General features: G+C 38.5%; 2 protein-coding genes across 4 annotated transcripts; both read right to left on the bottom strand.

Annotated features, from left to right (window-relative positions):
• Positions 1–1,849: 1,849 nt before the first annotated feature.
• Positions 1,850–11,061, bottom strand: LOC124277447 (CD109 antigen-like). The gene is made up of 20 exons (XM_046713144.1): positions 10,988–11,061; positions 9,336–9,458; positions 8,832–8,949; positions 8,399–8,512; positions 7,863–7,964; positions 7,345–7,473; positions 6,896–7,037; positions 6,572–6,748; positions 6,299–6,380; positions 6,028–6,184; positions 5,842–5,913; positions 5,116–5,293; positions 4,571–4,785; positions 4,225–4,374; positions 3,980–4,042; positions 3,706–3,815; positions 3,347–3,494; positions 2,434–2,536; positions 2,123–2,205; positions 1,850–1,925 (listed from the first exon to the last, which is right to left on the bottom strand). The coding sequence occupies exons 1-20, from the start codon at positions 11,059–11,061 to the stop codon at positions 1,920–1,922; spliced, it is 2,346 nt and encodes a 781-aa protein (XP_046569100.1). The 3' UTR covers positions 1,850–1,919.
• On the bottom strand, positions 9,423–21,300 carry LOC124277423 (CD109 antigen-like). 3 transcript variants are annotated; one of them, XM_046713126.1, is made up of 20 exons: positions 21,219–21,300; positions 19,418–19,474; positions 18,833–19,020; positions 17,870–17,895; positions 17,335–17,488; positions 16,667–16,737; positions 16,310–16,435; positions 15,201–15,246; positions 14,691–14,775; positions 14,420–14,528; positions 13,986–14,099; positions 13,504–13,731; positions 13,097–13,195; positions 12,849–12,911; positions 12,305–12,496; positions 12,041–12,190; positions 11,423–11,528; positions 10,974–11,043; positions 10,545–10,574; positions 9,423–9,458 (listed from the first exon to the last, which is right to left on the bottom strand). In XM_046713126.1, the coding sequence occupies exons 2-17, from the start codon at positions 19,465–19,467 to the stop codon at positions 11,433–11,435; spliced, it is 1,797 nt and encodes a 598-aa protein (XP_046569082.1). In that variant the 5' UTR covers positions 19,468–19,474; positions 21,219–21,300; the 3' UTR covers positions 9,423–9,458; positions 10,545–10,574; positions 10,974–11,043; positions 11,423–11,432. The 3 variants fall into 3 exon arrangements, with proteins under 3 accessions (XP_046569082.1, XP_046569081.1, XP_046569080.1); XM_046713125.1 differs by having other exon boundaries at positions 13,962–14,099; XM_046713124.1 differs by having other exon boundaries at positions 13,875–14,099.

Genomic DNA, 21,300 nt, shown 5'->3' on the forward strand with positions numbered 1-21,300 from the left:
CACATATATCTAACATACTAACTACAACTGAGGCAGGTTTAAAAACGTCCCAGAAAGACAAATATATTTTCAACAAGAAAAGGCCATACTTAATATTAAATATTAGATCACGATAAAGTCTTGTAGACAAACATCGTATGTCTGTAAAGCTTAATACTAATAATAAAGTTTGCCACACGCAGAAGCTCCATTCACTTGAGTACGGAAACCATTCCTGATTTCGACATTTTGATAAACCGCTCATGATCATCTCCATGTTCGAATGGCCCGCCCCGTTCAAATCGCCAGTTTGCCAACAGACATCAAGTGTGTTTAAAAATCATAGAAACTCGGATAACCATCCCTGGTCCTGCTTTACTTTGCACATCCTTCATAGGCATGGCCGTATCTTGCGAGGTCAAAATGAACGTTAAACCAATGTCTTTTGAGACCTTATAACAGCGTTGGTGGCGGCTGGCTCATGGTGTGTGTGGTATAAGTTTGACTGTGCGAATCCAGCTCCACATTGTGTAAAGAAGGGTCTTTGTTGTACCGATTGTGAGGTGTGTGGGTAGACGTTTTCTCTTTCAGGAGACAATAATATAATAATAATAATAATAATAATAATAATTTGACATTTCTGTCCCTTTTGACATTTCTGTCCCTTTTGACAGGAATGTGATTGACAAGATTAAGGAAAAGCATGATAAATATGCGGACCTCGCCTTTGAAATGTCTCGCTTGCTTCCTAAGTACACTGTCGTCAGGCTCCCCATTGTTCTCGGTGCCCTTGGTTTGGTACCTCCTGATCTCTTGGCACAGATCAGGAGAGTGCCCGGGTTCTCCACCGGGAGTACAGCCCTTCTGACACTCTGGGTAATGCAGAAGGCTGCAGTGTTTGGGAGCCTTCATATTCTCCGGAAAGTTCTTGGTGGGTTCGACTAGGCAGCGTTTCCTGGGAGAAGTCCCATTCGCTGTCTGGGCTGCGTGTAGAGGGGGCAAGGGCCCTGAGCTGATGATGAACCTTACCAGCCTGACTGTGCCAGGATCACCCGAACCCTCTCTGCTGCATACAATCTTTAATCTGTAAAACATAATAATAATAATAATAATAATAATAAGGTTGATGAAAGGACAATACGGATGGCTTCAAATTTCCATCAGTCCTCTTTTTCTTTATTCTTTGTACTATTTATTCTAACAAAAACACACTCTCATAACATAAGTAAGTAATTACTTATGTTATGAGAGTGTGTTTTTGTTAATTACGAATTCACATTGATTAACTTCATTATTATGGAGTTTATAGCGCAGAGTATGCGTTTGGGAGGTACCTCCTCTTAGTTATGCTTCCGGTTTGCTGCTTCGGTGTAAGACTGTGGCATTCACTCGAGTGAGTTCCACATGATAGTGTGATCTAAATGGCCGCAGTGAGGCATAGCTGCTGCTAGGATTCTCGAGAACAAGAATCAAGACTGTGGTAGACATTTAGTTATTATTCTATATCTGTGACCCAATATGTTAGATTTGTGACCCAATAATATTGCATTAGAAATATGTATTGTCAAATCTCGAAATGTCCTCAATATTTCTACCATATTGCTTTGCTGAAAGAGCATGCTCAGTTTTACTTCAGTATGTATGACAGGCAGACACTAAGGGCTGGAACTCTTGGAATATTGCTCAACGTAAAGGGAAAGTTGATCAAGGAAACGTTCACATCACCCCTATTGTCATTTACACAGTAATGTACATAGTTCCTTGTCACTCTGAATCTTCAAACATCCACTCTAAATACAACTTGAGGAATCTTGAACCGTATTCCACCCTTTATTCTTTATCATTAAAAAAAATCTAAAACACTCAAGCATTGATGGAATTATTTATTCACATTTTGCATAAGACTTTTAATGTTTCTCTTTTCCTCTTCACAGTTGTTTTCAAATCTGAAAAGATAATTCAAATGATACAAAAGAGATCCTTATAACATTCGTGTTTAACAATCAAAAGAAGGAAAGGTGTAAAATATTGACTGACATGTATGCAATTGATATCTGTAAACGGCAGTTTGATAAGTCACTTAGGACATATGCATGAACGTAATAGAATATACATTTACGGAAATGGTAACTCATTCACCGACCTGGTTGCAACACTTGTCACACACATCACAAATTGTGGCTTCCTTGAGACTGCGAGTTTCGTAGAAAGTGGCACCCTGGTTACCTACAAAGAAGGATAACGTCAAATATCTGCAACAAACTCTTGATAAGTAAAAATATAACTATAAGATATATTGTTATAGATACATGCCCGTATAACCGACAAGCAATTTTGATCCGTTTACAACTGCTAGGCCATTTCTGTGTTATTGCTCCTGCGTAATTCACATACAGCAACACGGGTCAAAGTTACAGACGTTATCAACACTTCACGTATGAATTTCATACTCACTGGGCTGGTAGTAATCGTAGACTGTGACGTAGCTGGGCTGGTTGTTCGTCACCATGCCGGTTCTGGTGGACAGGATGTCAAAGCAGATGGACGTTGTGCCGATCTTTGGAAAAATGAATGTACATTGTGTATGTACTATTAGATTTCATTTTCCATACAAAATACTTAAAACGTCAATAAAAAAGATACCCGATATTCGCTATACTCAGAAATATATTCTATATGGCGTAAAGCAGAAAACAGTTGTGACTGTAGTGTTGACTATTTTATACTAACATTTTAGAGTACGAAACAATGAACACTAGCTATTAAACATGAAGCGATGTCCAGATTTGGTACTGTTTTTGGTACAATGGAAAAGTTCACATGCCAAAGGGAAAGGATTAGACTAAGTGAAGTAACCAGCGAGCTATTTGACAGACATGGATTAAGCTTTTTGACGGGAGTTATTTAAAACATACGATATCACTTTTTATGTAATGATAAGCCCTGATGTCATTATACGACAATACAAAAGAATACCCGATATTGGTTATTGTCAGAACAAATTCCGTATGGTGTAAATGGGCAAATAGCTGTGACTGTTGTGTTGACTATGCTATATATAGTTTTAGGGTATGAGACACTGAACACTAGCTTTTGACCATGAAGTGATGTTGTATTGCTTTTAGTACAAAGGAAAAGGATTAGACTAACTGAAGTTATCAGCGAGCTATTTGAATAGAGATGGATTATGCTTTTTGACTGAAGTAAAATTAAAAACAGACGATAGCACTTTTCATGTAATCAAAAGCCCCGATGTCATTTTACGACAAGACTGAACGACTCATATCCCTCAGTCATATCACGAAATTACGCATTTCACAGACTGACCATAACCCATGCTCTATTAGATTCCATTCCACAAACCCACCTCATCAAAGTATACAACCACGTTTCTACCACGTCTTTCAAATCTCTTCAGACCAGCAACGTTGCCCATTGAGGTCATATCTGGATCAAAGCCTGATGGGATAGATATCTCCATCACTGTCATTCCACTGGATCCCTCCTTCAGCCATCTTGAGGGGAGAAAAAGAGGATAAACGCATATTTTATGAGAGGCGAAAAGACTGGCCAAAATGACATAGATTTCAAATTCGTTTGAAGCCCATCAACGCACTGTTCTACTTTCATAATCCAAATACTGTAACATGTCAAGACAGAAAAAGATATCATTATTAACAGATATCACTTACATGACTGAAATAGTGTTATTAATTGTGTTCTCACTTAGTGCAAGTCATCAGTCTGAAGTTGTTGATGGTGTCATCAAGCAGCACAGTGTTAATGTCAAAGGATGGGTCACCGATTTCAGCATCAACGTTGAAGAACACATCCACCTGGAATGGAAAGGCATACAGTCAGTATTGAGATACACCATTTATTGTTCAAAGGATTTGCTCACGTATTTGATCTATCTGTTATTCAGTATTCGAGTAATCAGATTCATTCATTCACTTACTTGTAGTCAGAGTACTGTGCTTAAGCCATTGCTTATACTTACATCGGCATATGCAACACCTTTACCAGTAGCCGTAATAGACACGTCCTTTGGGAATTTCGTCAGCTGGAACAAACCATAAGGTATAATTTTAAGGAACGAGCTTCAGAGTATAATACGCAGCATAAATGCAAAGTTAAGTCTCTTTCACAATTTATTGAGTACAAATCCATTACAATTTGGATTAGAACAACACCTTTATATGTCACCTCTTTAACATTATACATATATCCCGGTTTTGAATCTACCTCTCTTGATTGCAAAACGAGTGCGCTGCTGTCAGTCACAGATATATGCTGGTTGTCACTTCCGCTCTTGATGTCAACCTCAACTTGGAAACCGGAAGCATGTGCACGTCGGGCATAGTCAGTTAGGGCGTGAAGTGCGACCATTGTGTCCTGTGATACATGAGGATCAGTAGAGTAAAAATTGAATTCCTTGATATAACCATACAATATGAACTGATTACAGTTTATATCAAATTAGGACATCGTGTTCGACAAACCGAGGATATCTTAATAAAAATTGTATTATGAATTGACTTTGGTTAGTCCTGCTAAAGGCTACAAATCCTTTAACCGATTGAACACTGACCTGCGTTGAAGAAAAGCCGCCATATGGGTTCCTCTGTGAGGTCAGCCAATTGGTTATTGGAAGACCTCCTCTGAGATCACCGCGTGCCGAGGATGCCAGAAGACCATACGCTGTTGTCTGAATGTCAATGGGCTGGGCGCGTGTGTGTGGAGGTGTCCAGTTTGTATAGTAAGTTGAGGAGGCGGTTGTTGGTTCCGTCCAGTGTTTCAGAGTACCTGGTAATTAAGTGCCAGTGTAAGAGAATGGAAAAATAGATTTACCACTATACATGTGCTCAGCAGTCGTGTTTTCTAAGAAGCATATTGGGTTCTTTTGGTTTGAGTTTTTGGTTTAGCAAAAAACAGTGGGTACATTATGGTGTCACTGGATCTCACTTTGCAGATTGTGTGGCGGGTACGTATATTTAATCAGTTCCGGTGGATGATCATGACTGTCTTTTCTCTTGCACAAACGGTTTTTATTTGAAAACAACCATACGGTATGCAGCCTGGTAAAACTATTGTTCAAATTGTTGTGGGTATCAGTGACACAATTCCAGAATTTACCTTTAACCTCAGCTGCGGCGTTGAGTTTGTTGAACGTGACATCCGCTACTGAGCTGCCAGCCTCAGACAAGGCGTAGCTGACAATGGCAAGAGTGAAGGGATCCGTGATAGAGGGAGCCACTGACTCCAGGTACTTCGTGGCATTCACAGTGGCGTTTCCAAGCGTGTACTCATTAATCTGTCATGAAAACATATGTTTTCAAGCTCAATTTCAAGTTTGTTATGCTTCTATTGATGCTAGTGCGATTCAGTGTGTCTACCGTAGAAGCTACATATAGATAAACTCAGAAGGTTTGGATCCTCTGTAGTGTCACTGTTTCAAGATACAATTATGCAACATCAAACTGATTTTGTTCCATTTAAAACCTTATATGTACGTAATTTAATGACGGCCAAATGACCATTTTATAATTACATGTCCGTGATAAAACGTACATATAGCTCTGAATACTCTCTCTGTCGCATGTCAATGCATTGTTACATTCCGCTTGTGACACACATTAACGAGGTGTATTTGTGAAATATGTCCTTATACAGAATGTCCAATAATATGTCTAAATTTAGAAAAGCTCCTTAACTTACAGAAACCCATTTCTGTCCTTTCCCTCTTTAGGTTTAAATTGGTTCTTTTTCAGAAATGACAAAAAACGAAAAAGCAATAGTTCACTGACACTTTGCCCATGTCAAAGAACATATCAATCTATATGCTACTAAACCTACACCTACCCCATATCCACCAATGTCTTGATTTTCCAAGAAAGCCAGCAGCACCACGGATGTAAGCGAGGCTTTGGAAGTCTGAGGAAACAGAAGAAATATGGTCTTCAGAAACTGGACATGGACCAGCTGAGATGTGTGTTGTCAGAAATATCATTATAGAAATGTTAATATTTCGTAATATCATGTCAGTACCTGCATCTGTCTGTCAAACACAAGCCCAGGCTCATTGAAGGATCCATCCAAATTCTGCCTCTCTGCCATCCAGTTCAGGGACCTCGCCAAAGTCTGATTTCCCACAAAAATGTAAGGCCTGGCTTGATGGAAACTGCGTGCTACAAATGCAGTCAGCCTTTGAAAAAATGAAGCAGTCATGCGTTAGACTAAGGTATGAGTGAGCTTTGCAGGAGTGTCTCTGTTTACTTACTAGGTATAGGACAGTTTATGTGGGAATAGGGAAACTCACCACATGTGTCCTGCCTCATCTCGGTCTCCGAAAGGACTGAAGGATCCATCCTGTCTCTGATATGTGAGCTCCCTCTGGAAGCCTGAAAGTAATATAGGTGTTGAAAAACGGAATTTGAGGAGACACATAACGATCACAAATAAACCTTTCGGTATCAATGCATTTAGCCACGCCTAATGCCTAATGGTGGTTTATTTCAGAAAAGTAATATAGGCCATAGGCCCAGGTTACACTTTGAGAGAATAGAGTGAGAAAATATTTACGCCTAGCTACCTAGCTCCAGATAGGTCATGATCCTGGACTCCAAGGCGGGTGTCATTTGCTTGGTTGTGTACAGGTAGTCAGCAATATATACATCCGGGGCAAAAGTCATCATGTTCTGTTCACCACATCCAGTGGGTAGAGCCAGAAGGTTCTCCAGGTTGTCGAGACTGGCGCCAATCAGGTCACCTGGAATACAGGCAATGGTTAATGTCCTTTTTAAGTAACCTAATCTGTCACGTCTACAAACTTCCATGTAAAATCACTAAAAAAGCCATTATACCCATAAAACTTATCAGTTGCATTCTTTACAGCTTTTTTTCTGCTGTATAATACCTGTAACTTTGACTCTGACTTTCTCTGATCCGGTTACTGCCTCTGATGGAAGTGACAGTGCCACATGTTGGTTGAAGTCAGCGCCTCCTGGTGTCAGCTCAATGAAGACAGGTGTGTTGTATTCTTTGGGGATCCCTTCCGCCTGGGATAAGAAAGTAGATGTAGACTATGAACTTTAAAATGTACATATCAGTGGTGTAGTGGTAACATCATAACAACTTAAAAAATGTTACTTATTGTTACTGACTGGATGAAACAAGGACTCAGAGTGCAATAATCTACAAGCGACGTCAAACCAAGTTTCACCTAATTGTAACCTCAGATCTGAGTAATAAAAGATCACCAGTGCCTCATCTTTGTCAAAATAACCAACAAGAGCGAATCATGAGTTCTCAGTTGTGAGAAATGAGCCCTATTAGGTATGCATCGGTAGTAAACCAAGTCATTACCTGGACATTGAGCTGTCTCCTGACAGCATCAGCAGCTAGAGTTGTTCGTGCTGACACCTCGATGTCGATAGCTCCCAGAGATGATGGAATGATGGGGAAGTACACAGTCTGGGGCTCGTTGGATTTAACCTTGAGGACAGAATGATATATTGTGGGAATGTGTGCAGATAAAGGCATTAGCACTGGTATGACAATGACTGTTGAATCTGTCTAAATCTGACTCTGACTAACCCGGATCACTCTCAATATTGCCCAAACAATGTACGGTCCCAAACTGACACTATGCATATATTACCATTCTAGTCCAGACACTTTATTTCGGGTTCGCAACTGATATTCTGTTGAAGTCGGACAGACAATGATTAATATGAAAATGGGTCCGAAATATTATTTGTCCAGTCTTATTCATTGCAACATTGACTAATGACCCTCTTCAGATCAAATGTAAATACCCGTTCAGTGACCTATCGAACACCTTGAATGCTAAAGAGTGAAAGTTAATTCCAAACAATACTTACTGTGACATATTGAGTCTGGTCCTTTGATTCCTTGTTAGTTTTACCGGAACTGTCAACCACCACGTTGACGTAGTCCGAAGACGTAGGCAAAGACACTACAACCTATTGAACATATACCTGATATTAAGCGTTACTGATGTTTTCCAAGTTCCTTTTAGGGAACATACGAGCTACGAGGCGTTACAGATTATCTGTGCGAAGTAAATTAATTTAATACTTCTTGATGAACTTTTAAAACTATTAGAACTAATCCGTAGTTCTCCGATGCAACTGATTCAAGTGATGACGTCGACTCTGTCAAACTGTTTTGGTAAAAAACTGTTCAGAACCGGGATAACTAAGATGGAAGATGTTTTATTTTATGCATTCTGAAAGTGCTCTTCTGAGACGTGTCCTGCTGTGGACAATGGGAACCATAAACAGCTGTCATGATTCAGTCAACTTAACAGATACCATAACGCTCAAGGTAGTGGAAATAGTTGCACCAATATCCATATTTGTATCGGTAATGTAAGGATAGCCACAGATACACTCACGTCCACGTCACTTGGCAGGTAGTTGAAGATACTGGTTTGAATGACGACCTGTTCTCCACGTAACACCGAGGTAGGCATGGACAAGCTCACGAAGAAGGGACTGAAGACACGCAGCTGAAAAAAATGAATGTCTAAGTTGGGCGATGGATATTGTTCATTACGTTTTTCTACGTTTGGACAATCTGGCACCTTTTGGAGAGCTGAAACATTGAACATTTTTAACATAACACCCACCTAAAATGGAACATGACACTAGAAAAAGTTCAACTGGACATTTGTAATGAACTGAGCATTGGAGTTCAAGAGTTCAGGAAAAAAGAACTCATCAGATGCTCAATCGTATTAACTTTTAATTACATTTTCTGCACAAACAGCATAACTTTAGAAATATTGTGGTTTTGAGGGGAGGATAAGTATAAACTTATCATTGCACCTTTGTGGTAGACGGGGCCACACCAAGACCAGTAGCGGAGTTGACAGCAAAGGCGCTGGCGATCCAGGAGGTGATAGTGTCAGGCACAGTGCTACTGATGGTGGCTTTACCGTCAGCTCTGGACAGACAGACAACAAGCTGATTTTAGATATAAAAAGACGGACATGTGGCATCCGTAAAATGTCCATGTGAAAACAAATTAAGTGTTCATCTGAAAACACATACAAGATACAAGTAGAAAGGGGCAATGTTTTGTCCCTGTTGCGTCATATTTGGAAATGTCCTCCACATGTCCACAATAACAGCAAAGGTTTCGAAACAACCTTCTTTGATTGGAATGCAGACAGCAAAAGCTTGTTGTATTAAATATGCCGTACATATGCATAACAAATACATAACCTAGTGAACAAAAAATTATTGTGTACTGGTTTAATGATCCGAATGTATAAGATGTCCTGATAGGGGTGTCAAGACGTTTGACGAGTTTTCATAACAATTTCTTACCCGACGGTCTTGTTGATCCAGAGCCATGTTTCTGGGAATTCTTGTCTGACCCTCTCCACCCTCTCCACCTTCTTGACACTCTGACTTTGTAGAGCTCCCCCATCCCGCTGTTTGGTCTCATTGCTTCAATGAAAATACACAGATTCAAATAGTGTATGATGCATCAGTTTGAGAATCATTTAGAAGTTGGGAGACTTTATGGAGAGAAAGTCCTCCCTTGTTTTGTGGAGTGCCTTTGTCATTCTGATTATTTACGCATAGGTATAACTATGAACCAGACTTTGTGGTCTTAGTGGTCTCATGTATATATACTCTTAAAAGAAAAGTAGGGGAACCTGAACTTTCATTTTGGTTTAGAAGCATAAGCGTTAACAAACTTTTCAAAGACAGATATCTTATGAACGCACCACCGTTTCACCACCCCTAAACACAACGCATGGGATGCACGCGCACAACGCAGTAGCCCCATATACGTGCATGGGGTGTCATTCTTGTTTTCAAGAAGGTCGATTAATCACTGTAGAGCAATAATTTTGACAAGCATTTTGCATCACACAGTTTTTAGTGTTTGTTTCTTGTTTGAAAATGAAAATCGTACACATGCAAATTTCACGTCATACACCGATCATCTTTCAAGAGTGATTACTGTACAAACAACTGTGGTCATAAGGAAGTGCAAGTGGTGATGCACTTTCAGAACATTCATTATTATCATACCACAATGACTGACTCAGATATATGTCTAAATGTTTTCAGTCATAAATAAAAAATGAAGTTCCCCTCCTTTTTGAAGAGTATATTTAGTATATTTTCAAGTAGGTAAATCGATGTTAGGATTGATCCCATGAGCTCCCACAGTCATCGGTGTACATCAAATCATCGCTAGATGGAAAACATGAGTTAAACCTTTCGGCCAAACTGACTTCACGTACAAACAGAGCAAACACTTCTATGCAAGAAGAAAAAGTGGAAGTGGAACGCAGTTGTGCCGATGACAAAGCCCACTTCTAGCCCAGAACCTTTAACACTTAAACCTTACAGAGATGGTTTCAATGAGAAAGTCCAGCATTTCAGATGGTTTCTCAATAAATGTCAGATGATGTGTGCTTTCAGTTTGTAGTAGTTGTCCTGAACTAGGTCCTAATAATGATGTATATATTGAAGGAGTTTACATATTTATTTAATAATATCGAAATATATCACACTTACAGAATGCAAATTGTGGTGCCATAGTTGTACCTGCCAATATGAATCAGACAATGTAATGTATTGATATACTGAACATCAAATGATTTCTGGTTTGACAAGGTCAGCTTTATTTATCTGCAGGGCGCTGTGGTCGTTTAAAACATTGGTGACTGCAGCATAAAACAACACAAACAAAATATGGAGAAACAACGTCGACTCAAGGATATGTCATGGCACATAACTAAAGTCTCAAACTTTAATGTGTTAACGTTTCCTCAACTAAATACTAATTCTTTCTGATTGCATATCTGTGAGTCGTTAAAGTTGTATTTAACTTTTGAGTTTCTCTGTTGTAATTACTGAACAAGCCTGCTTATTCATCGTGTTTGTCTTTTCAAAATTGATTATGATTGATTGACTGTGCACACATAAATGATGAAACATACTTACCAAACTCATAATACCCGTTGTGGTAGGTACTGAAGTACTTAGCATCAGTGAGTACATTGAGCCCTGCGTCCTGAGGAGAGACAGACATAAATATGGTATTCTTCAATGAATGTTTCTAACAGCTTACAGACAATATTTGTAATGAATCTAATAAATAGAAACTTGCCATATTGTTGATGTTTTCACGTCGCATAATCAGACTTATCATACTGTAATTGCCTCTCAAACATTTAAATACATGTATCCAGATTGTTTTGGGTGAGTGAACACAGATGAGCCTATGCAAAATCTGTCCAATGTAATTTCAAGATGTACAGGAATTTTGTAACCATCAACGATTTGTAACATATTGACGAAACTACATACAGGAGAAAATCACGTGATGAGACAAAATGAAGAGGAAAATGTAAACAAACATGTCGAGGATGTTTGTAGACAATGTCACCTACCGAGAATACATCAGCTGAGCGTAGCACTACTGGAAATGGCAAATACTTCTGGTGAGAATTCTCCATCAGTTTGTCCAGAGCTGTATGTCTTCAGTTCATCAAGAACCTGAACACGAAAAAGGAAGCATACAATGGTTTAATGAACTATTTACATTCCAAATCCCTAAAAGTCCTGAACTCTCCTCCGCAAGTCAAATAAAAACATCGTTCTTCTATTGATGTTTAAGAATACAGGTCAGCTTCATTGGTCTTTAATATATTAATTCCATGTCTAAAAGTCCCCAAGATGCCGTTATCCGACAACTGCTAAGTAAACACTGAGAAACATTTATCAGCACACTGAGCTGACATCGGCCAAATGGAAACACTGGCTAATTTGAAATATTTCATCCGCGTGAAGAAACAATGTGATTGTTAAATCTGAACAAGTTATTTGCTTCTACAGATGATGTTTTCTAGCTTGGTTTTAAAGTGTTCTTCCATAAATACAAATATGATTTATTTCGAAATATATATCTTATATTGTAGAATATATCTTACTAGTATTTGTATATCTGGGACAATAACCATTCTTTTAACCTCTTCCGATTGTAAATGTGAAAACAGAGGTGCTCTAACCTGCTCTGTGGATATGTCGTTGCCGGACTTGAGAAGGAGAACACTTTGGTCGACAGCAAGGACATTGACAGATGACATTGGATCAGCGCTAACCAAGACATCAATGTTGTCATGAGGCTTAGAGTCGTTCCTACTGAAGTCAACAGACACCTGAAATAAAATATTAGTAAACCTTGAAGTGGTGAAGTGGAAAGTATATTATACTTCATGATCGACTCATCACCCATTGTTCATCTGACTAATATTTAAATAACTACATTTTACCTTGTTGTCAAAGACGTCGTCAACACTGAAACTAAGACTGTCAGCAACAACCTCCCCTGATGTCTTGACGTAGTACGCGATGATGTGAGCTTCTGGGGCCATTGTTGCAGTGATGGGGACATTGAAGTGAACAGGGTTCTGGCCGCTAACAGTGACTTGGTCAGTGATGTCAACAGTACCCCTGGATAACACCTATAAAGACAATAGTATTTGTTATCCTGTAATAAGTACCACCTGTGAATGAGACTCATGGAAACGGATAGCAGATCAACAACCTGAATTTAGCTACCGATATGTTGTCATATATACAATGTATTAGATATGAATATATAATTGAATTATGTCCACATGATAAATATCATGAACGTCTTGTGTAGTTCCTTGTTACATACTTAATTTTAATGTTGTGCACACATTATCTTTTATAGGCCATGACTGATGTTTTAGTTTACATTAAAGTTCTGTCATTATTTGAATGCTCAATCAATCAAATATTGCTTATTTCATTTTTCTCCATTCAGGGTAAAATAATTGAGGAGATTACCTGGTATGTTATGAAGGGTACATCTTCTGTCAACTCAATGCTGAACATAGCTGTCTGACCCGCCTGAAACACCAAGAGTTTCAGCAATATTGCATATGTCAACATGTTACATGTTGTCGAGGAAATAGGGACAATAACTGCGAACAGTAATTAATCAAGCCTTAGTGAAACATGTTGGATAGTAATCCCTTCCAACTTCGTATGTCACACAAAACATCCACCCATACTTATTGTGCAATCTTGCCTACCCTGAGTCCCTTGTTGGTGAGTTTGAGCTGCACGAAGTTACCACTGAAGGAGGTCTTCTGCTGGACAGTCAGAGTGTCGGATATCTCATTGTAGTGGACCTGGATTGAATATTGTTGTGAACGTTTTTGGTCCTTAGGGCGATCACAGAAAACATCAAATATGTAACGTTCAACTACTGGAGAAATTAATAAGCTACTTTTACCTTTGCACTGTGTTCGCAAACGCGTTGTCTATAAGCACAAGTAATTCAAGCAATAAGAATAAGAATAAGAATAAGAATTTTTCATTCATTTCATACAATTGTTAACAGTCAAATGCAGCATAGTGTTAGTTACCGGGTTTGGCTAATCAATTCAATACAGAATCCAAGCATATCAGACAAATACTTTTTTTGTTATGTTTTCACCTTGACGCTGATACTAGTGGTGTTCTCAGGGATGCGCATGTCCACGGGGATGATGCCGGAGGCAGGAATGGTGTAGTTTTTCGGTGGCAGGCCGTAGTTGCCGGTGAAGGATGAGCAGGAGAACTCGGACTGGTCATCTTGGACAATACGGTATGTGACACAGGTGTACACTCCAACAGGGCTGCTGAGGTCGGTCACAGGGCGGCCATCTTGTTGGGACACCTTGATCTGTTATATGTAATGTGAACATTTAAATGAGAGCTAAATCCATATAATATATTGTATAACATACATCTATGTGTAAAACCATTCAAAGGTTTTCATGACAAAAACGTTTATTTATTTAAGTGTGTTATTAAATTTCAACTCACATATGCTGTATATGGAAGTTTGGGTGAGAATGTTTTTGGACTTGAATTGAGGACTTCAATCTTGTAGGGATATTGGTGGTATTTCACAGAATTGGACCCGTTCAGCCTCACGCCCGTCAACTCCTCCTTCACGATGGCGACAACAACGACGGTTTGTTCATTTAGATTGCTCTGGAGACGCTTGATGTCGGAAACAGGAATGTCAAATTTGGCTTCCCCATCAATCTGTTGATTTTGAAACAAACACAAAATATGATTCATGAATCTGTCTTGTGGACAAAACATTTGAGACTGGTATTGGCCTTTCTCTACAGGGAAGATGTGTGCACTAGTTAGATGCGTTTGAAAATACAATAATCAGTTGTGCAGGTATTTTGACAATTCATCCGAATATAACTACAATGTTATCCTTTTCTTATTCATTACAAGAAATATATTTTCAACTGAAGAATATGATATACATACTCTGTATCACAAGCAAACTCGATCATTCAGGTCTTTCATTAACATATGGATATGGGTAGTTTTATAGTTTGTCAACCTACGGGAAATGCCAGTTCAACATATTTTGGCGGTCTTCCACAGTAGTCGTTTGCGATGTTCATGTATGTATGTAACTCCACCATACCCTTCACTGGCTTTCCGAAGGTGTATCTAGAAGACGAATACATATATCAGTATTTCAGTCTAGAAATGTAACTGGTATGCAAGATTAAGCGCGTCAATAACCAAGGTTATACGGAGCAATGCGCAACCATTTTATGTTGTACTGTGAGAGATGTGAAATTAAAGTACTGATATGATAAAATGTCTCACTTTGCTTTTACTGTTCCAGACAGCTTTGTATCGGAGGTCAGGGAGAACGAAGGCAGATCAACTTTGACTTCAAAGCGGGGCAGTTCTAAAACAAGAAATGGTCTGATCAATTTGCCTGTCGGTGGTAATCTCTTATTTGACTACCTGCTTAAATATAGGAAAGTTTCGTTTTTCAAATAGAAGCGACAAAACTCTTTCCATGTTAATAAGAAATCTTTGCGAAAAGCAGAGTCGATTGTACAATTGTGACTATATCATGAGCAGATATTTGTTCAGCTGTATTACAGCTGTATGATGTTGTTTTTAAACAAATCCGGTCTGAACCAGACAATCCAGTGATCCTCCGTTATATTCTGACGCCTGAACTGGAGATAAACATCAATGGACATATGCTTTGATCTGAAGATCAAGGGATCTTCGTGTTACCTGTCTGACCTGTACCCCAATTAATTATTACATGTAGTTCTAAATAAAAGTGAGAACAGAAGAGAACAATACAGTCATACTTACGGTATTCAGCAACTGTAAAAGTTTTAGAGGTCACGCTTACTTGGTCCTGAATAAAAGAAGACAGTTTTGATATGAATGTAATTTTCGAGGCTTGTACATATATGTTTAGCGACGCACACAGCAGTATCCGTGCAATATGAAGGCTTTCTGTAAATAATACTGTCTGGACTAGACAATCCAGTGGTTCACATCGTGAGCATCGATCTTCACAAATGGGATACAATGACATGAGTAAACCAAGTCAGCGAGTCTGATCATCTGATCCCGTTATTCGCCTCATACAACAAGCGGGAGATGCTGAAAAACAATTCTAACACGAATCTTCACAAATATGTAATATAATAACAAAGAAAGTTAACAAAAATTCTTCATGTCCATGAATATCATTTTCAAAAATGTGACGAATTGCTGACACTTAAGTAGTCATGTATGATCATCTGAAGAGTCTTTTCATCTTTAAAGTTCTGTTGACAACGCATTTCAATATCAGCCACTGGTTCTGGGATCTACATGACCAAGAAAGCCTTCAGAATTAAATATCTGACACCTCAAGGGTCTTTCAAAATATGTTTGAGAGGACCTATAAATACAATTTACTAATCTTCAGACAAACAGTTCTGAAAGTGCTGATTTCACACTATTTACCCCTTATTAGTCATGACACCACTTTTTTGAAATTCTACACATGACAGGGAAAGGTTTTGGGTATTTATGCAGAGAACAATACCATTGAGTTTCTGTATGTTGTGCATGTATGTCCACATGTTAGGTACGGCCAGAGAATTAGTGTGTGACAAAACAGCTATTCTAGGATACTGCGGCCAAACTTAATGTTTCGGTGTTTGGGGGATTGTATATTATAAGGTTACAGGGATGAACTTTAAGAATCGAACTGAGAAGGTTTCAGATTTTTGAAAGGACCAATCACTACAAAAGTGACCAGTCACAAAGTCCTACGTGCTTAAAAAAATAAACCTTTGTATTGTTTATAAACAAAATCATTAATATATCAAAGCAACAGCTGCTGAAACTCGTAGAGCCAGGGCTAGTGTTGCAAAAATAATTCTAAGATAGAAACATTTTTCTAAAGATCAATGAATATAACCAACCGCTGGTGAGACTCGTAGAGCCCAATCTCCCAGAACAGTCTTATCTGCCAACTGGAACTCCCCAGCCACAACTCCAGAAGATTCATGGAGAGCCGTCCACTCCTTCAGGATGTTGTTGTTTGGATCCTGTAGAATATACCAAAGCTCTATACACAGAATATCACTGTAAATGTTCTTATGGATAAACAAAGGAATATGCACTTACAGTTCCCTGAAATTATTTTATATTTTGAACTCTTCCTGAATGTCCCAAAACAAATAGCATGTTATGGTATTTAGTTATAGTAATGCAGTTTGTTTACTTATATTGCATGTTTATACTAATATGACAGATATTATATTGTACTCTATTCTTACAACAAGGGCTATGTTGAAAGTCCCCATGTACACTTGCAAACTTGGATAGACACCAAACGCTCGGAAATGAACTGCAGAAGAGACAGATTAATCATTGATTCAGGTAAAAAACATTCTTATTAATGAATACACAAAGCCGTTTAGGAAGTGGTCAAATGTAACACAAGTTACACACTCAGCCACCGAAGCTTCCTGTGATGGATTTACTGGATTTTGTTTAGACGGCTGACTTTATGTGCTGGCGATTAGGTCCCTGACTCTGAGTGTCTCGGTTCGAATCCTGGATGGAACTCAAACCAATAAAAGTACTAGAATTGTACTTTACTGAGAAAGTGTAATCCAAACATAAAGGCAGGGCAAACCGAAGTATTCGACAGTTACACCTTTTAATTCGGGTAAAATGCCTTCTTTAAAGAATAATGGCTTAAGATGAGTAAAAAAAGCAAAGAAACAGATGACTTTATTATGGCCTAAATTCACATCCATTTTCAGCTCACCCATATGTCACCCATCCAAAACGAAGCCAAGGCAAAACGAAGGATTTGCCAGTTACACTGTGTAATTCAGGTAAAATGTCTTCTTCAAAGTAAAACGGCTCAAAAGAAGGTTACAAGCAAAGAAACTGATTACTTTATCGTGACATAAGCTGATATCCATTTACAGCTCACCCATCTGTCCTGGCTTGTACATGGCCTTGTCAGTCTGTACCATGACAGAAATATACTTGGAACGGAGGACGAGGGACGTTTCTCGTTCAAACTGCAGAGCCCCGCTACCTCGGACATGGAGACGGTAACTTCCATCAGTGATGTCCCGTGGCACCTGATTACAAAACATACTGATTATTCTGTACGTAAAGAATTGTGAAGATGAATAATAATAGGATCATATGAACAATGAATATACAGAAATTGTTATGTGGAAGTGATGTTCATTGTAAAAATATTGTTGCAACTGTATTACACTGCATCGAGATTATTTTTCACTTGTATAAGCTTAATCTCTAGTATCACTATATTGATAAAATCACTCCTTTATATCAAAGTATCTTTACACTTGTGTTGCGATTGTAATCCTTTGCAGTAAATGATACTGAGTTGAAAGTTAGATCATTTTAGAATACCATAATTAATTGTGTAACATCGCGTGGTTGTTTGATTGTTTCATCGACTGAATCAGCACTGACTGATCTTATATACTTACATTCAGTGATATGGTCCCTGTCGTTCCTGAAATGCAATGATGGTAGAAGTGCTGAGTATTGTTTTTTCAGTTAGTTAGTTTCAAGAGAAATGTATGCTGTCGAGAGAATTGCAGAGTAATGGTTAAATACATTTTGTTATGATTCTAAAAATTACCAACATGTTAACAGATTCAGTATTTGGTATTGCGGATCCCACGAGTACACACTTTAAATCTAGTTGAACAATTATTTTAGTTTTTTGATCTGTCCAGAGGGAGCTTACATTAGGACAATGACAGAATGTCCAGCAGTTTCAATTTGGTCATCATACTGGCTACATAACTCGTTGTGAATCCTATTCTATATTGTAATCAATATGGTTAAAATGGGACACGAGGATGCAAAAGAGCATGTGGTACAAGTTTCACTGCAAAGCCTTTCCTCAACATATTGTTTACATTTTGTTCCTGTTTGTAATATTAATAACAATGAAATGTGCCACTACGAGTTCTCGAAGACATGCAAGGCCTCAATGCAGTCTCACCGCGCCATTGAATGCACAATCTTCACTTGTGAAAATGAAACTCAATTTCAGAATCTGTCTCCACATTCCTCGGAAGAAAGTAGCACCTAATGAATATTCAGTTTGGGGTTCACTGAATTCTCTAAAACCTGTATGGATGACTACATGGGAATTTGAAAAACATAACACTCACTACAAACATGCTTTCACATTCGTTAGAACCTCTTAGTAAATGTGAGTTTCAATACTGGTTTGAACAAGTGTGTAAAGTTTCAATTTTATAAGGGCAATGCCCTCTAATGAGAGATGTGTTCAACAGACAACACACCACCGATAATTAACAAAAGTGTGAAGAAACAAGCCATGACATGATGTCACATCTTAAGCCAGTTTTGCTTCAAAGGACAGTTTGCAGTGCCACACTAGACTAGACCACAGTTAACTCTGTATAATGTCTCACCTATAGTAAAGTCGCCTTTGGCCATTATAACAGGGATCCTGAAAGAGTTGGTGTAGTTGTTCCATATGCGTTGCAGCTCCACTTGTACATGGACGGTGTTGGTAGTGTTGAGGATGTCGATGCTGACGTTGAATGGCATTCCACGTTGCAGATACTTGGAGGACGTGATGAGATACGAGCCTCCGGAACTAGAAGAGCAGTGAAAGTGAACTATGTTGTCAACAGAGACTGATCATTCTTTGGAGCTGACGCATTATAATGACACTGCTCTTGAAACACATGAATCAGACTAAATTCGGTTTGATGAATTAATGTTTCTATGTCAGTTAACATCAAATTCAAACATTTATTGATATTCAACAGAAAGTGGTCACACCCATTAATGAACATGCGCCAATTAAAACCATTAACTCGATTAAAAGTTAAGGGGATGGCCTTCCTGACTTGGTTGATGCATGTCATCATATCCCACTTGCTCATGATGTCAATCACTAATCGTATTGTGGCAACTGGATTATTCACAGACCGCCCCCGTGCAGCTCGAATATTGCTGAGTATGTGGCATTAGACAACAAACAAACGAACCTGTCGGCCGTGGTAAATCCTATTCCGACTACAAACAGAAGCCACAGCATGGTGAAACTGAAAATTGAAAACAGATAAGTAACAATAAATTCCAAACATTATAAGACAGGGTGGTATTGAATATAGCACCAATGTTTTAGGGGTATTTTCACAGACAGAGGATCCAGCTAGACAAATTGTAAATTCAATAATACACTCGTGGTTGTTATCTAACTAGAACCGGATGTTTACACGATAAGGCAGCCTTTATTTAAGGAACCAAAAACAGCAGTATCTATGGTGCATGAAGGTTAGGGTCGATGTGCAGTGATAAAAGAACAACTTCACAAAAACAGAGAATAGATCTTTCTAGCTGTTAGCCCCTTTCACGATTGCTGTCTCTGACCTGAATTGTCATGTCAAGTTATGTCACTGACAGGTTAAGGTGGCTGTGAAGATCTAGGTTAGGACTTGGGTCAGGCAACCATGGTGTCATAAAAGACGAGTAACATGATCATTTCGTCGTATCCCAAGTGACAAATTAGCTTGATTTGCCTTGTTCAGACAATATTATTTCAGACAGCCGTCATATCGCTTTAATTTTGCCGAGTGTGTCGTTAAACAAAAAATTCAACCAACACATTACGCAGCCATTAAAACCGATGGACTTTGAATGATGTGATAGTGATCGAGAATGAACATTGTAGCGCCTGTTTCATATTCCTGCAACTGTTAAAAATTGTGCCAGAAAAGATGAAGCTTTTTTCCTATATTTCCTGGAACAATACCTAAATTCAAAATAAATAAACTGTTGGTCTCCTATAACAAAAGAACAGATGACTTGTCAGCCATGTCAGCATCGTACCAGTTTTCTCTGTAATCTGATATATAAACTGATTGTACATGCACAAGTCTTATCAGCGCTGGGATCATAACCTTCTGTTACTGCAGTATACCTTACTTTACACGATACCATATCGTTTCTATTATTTGCTGAACAGATCGGAGTTTGGATCCTTTAAGCAAGACCAGAGAGATGAATTGAGGACTAGTTTTAACGTTGAAAACAGAAGAATGAATGTATTTTTACAAACATATATTTACTTAACCATGCACATTGTGTTTTTTCAGCTGCCACCTCAGCGCAGGGTATACTTTTCCTTTGTCCAAAAAATTGTCATCCCTGATTTCAGTGATCCATTCAGATAATGTTTTTTTCAGATTTTGAATTTTTAGAAAATATTCTGTGATTCTGGAAAGTTTGGTTTGCGTAATGCAACAGCAAATTTATACTTACTTTATATGCACATTGTGTTTTCACGGCTGCCACCGTAGGGCAAGGTATGCTTATCGTGTTTGCGAGCACTTGTCATCACGGATTTCAGTGATTCATTCAGATAATGTTTCTCCGCTATTTTACGTTGACGCGAACTGGAACATGCTTCGGGAGATATTCTAGATAATTGTCTGGCGCTGACGTTTTAAGTTCAGATTTTAAATTTTTAGGAAATATTCTATTGCAAATGTTCAACCTGATGAATTAATCAGATTAATTGAATTATTTGAATATCAAGGGTTATAGTCACAGGAAAAGAGGTCACAAAGAAGGACAATTGAATGTTCTCAACAATGAAAACTCAGCATGTGCCTAATGCACATCGTGACCTTATTGTCACCATTTTGCATTACGTTTGGAAATACTTAACCTTGATAACATGCTCAGATTAACATTTTAAACTGTACATAACGTAACTGAATGTTTGGTAACATACATGTACTCAGCCCATTGAAATAAATGAATAATAGAGTTTAGCCAGCTTACCGGCTCGTTCTTTGCCTTCTACTGAGGAGACCCTGTGTCTGTCAGGCGGTTAATGCTTCCCACTATATCTACCTGGGAATTA

The sequence above is a fragment of the Haliotis rubra genome, unplaced genomic scaffold (assembly GCF_003918875.1).
Source record: "Haliotis rubra isolate DU_JTF1 unplaced genomic scaffold, ASM391887v1 Scf221, whole genome shotgun sequence".
Taxonomy (NCBI): Eukaryota; Metazoa; Mollusca; class Gastropoda; order Lepetellida; family Haliotidae; genus Haliotis; species Haliotis rubra.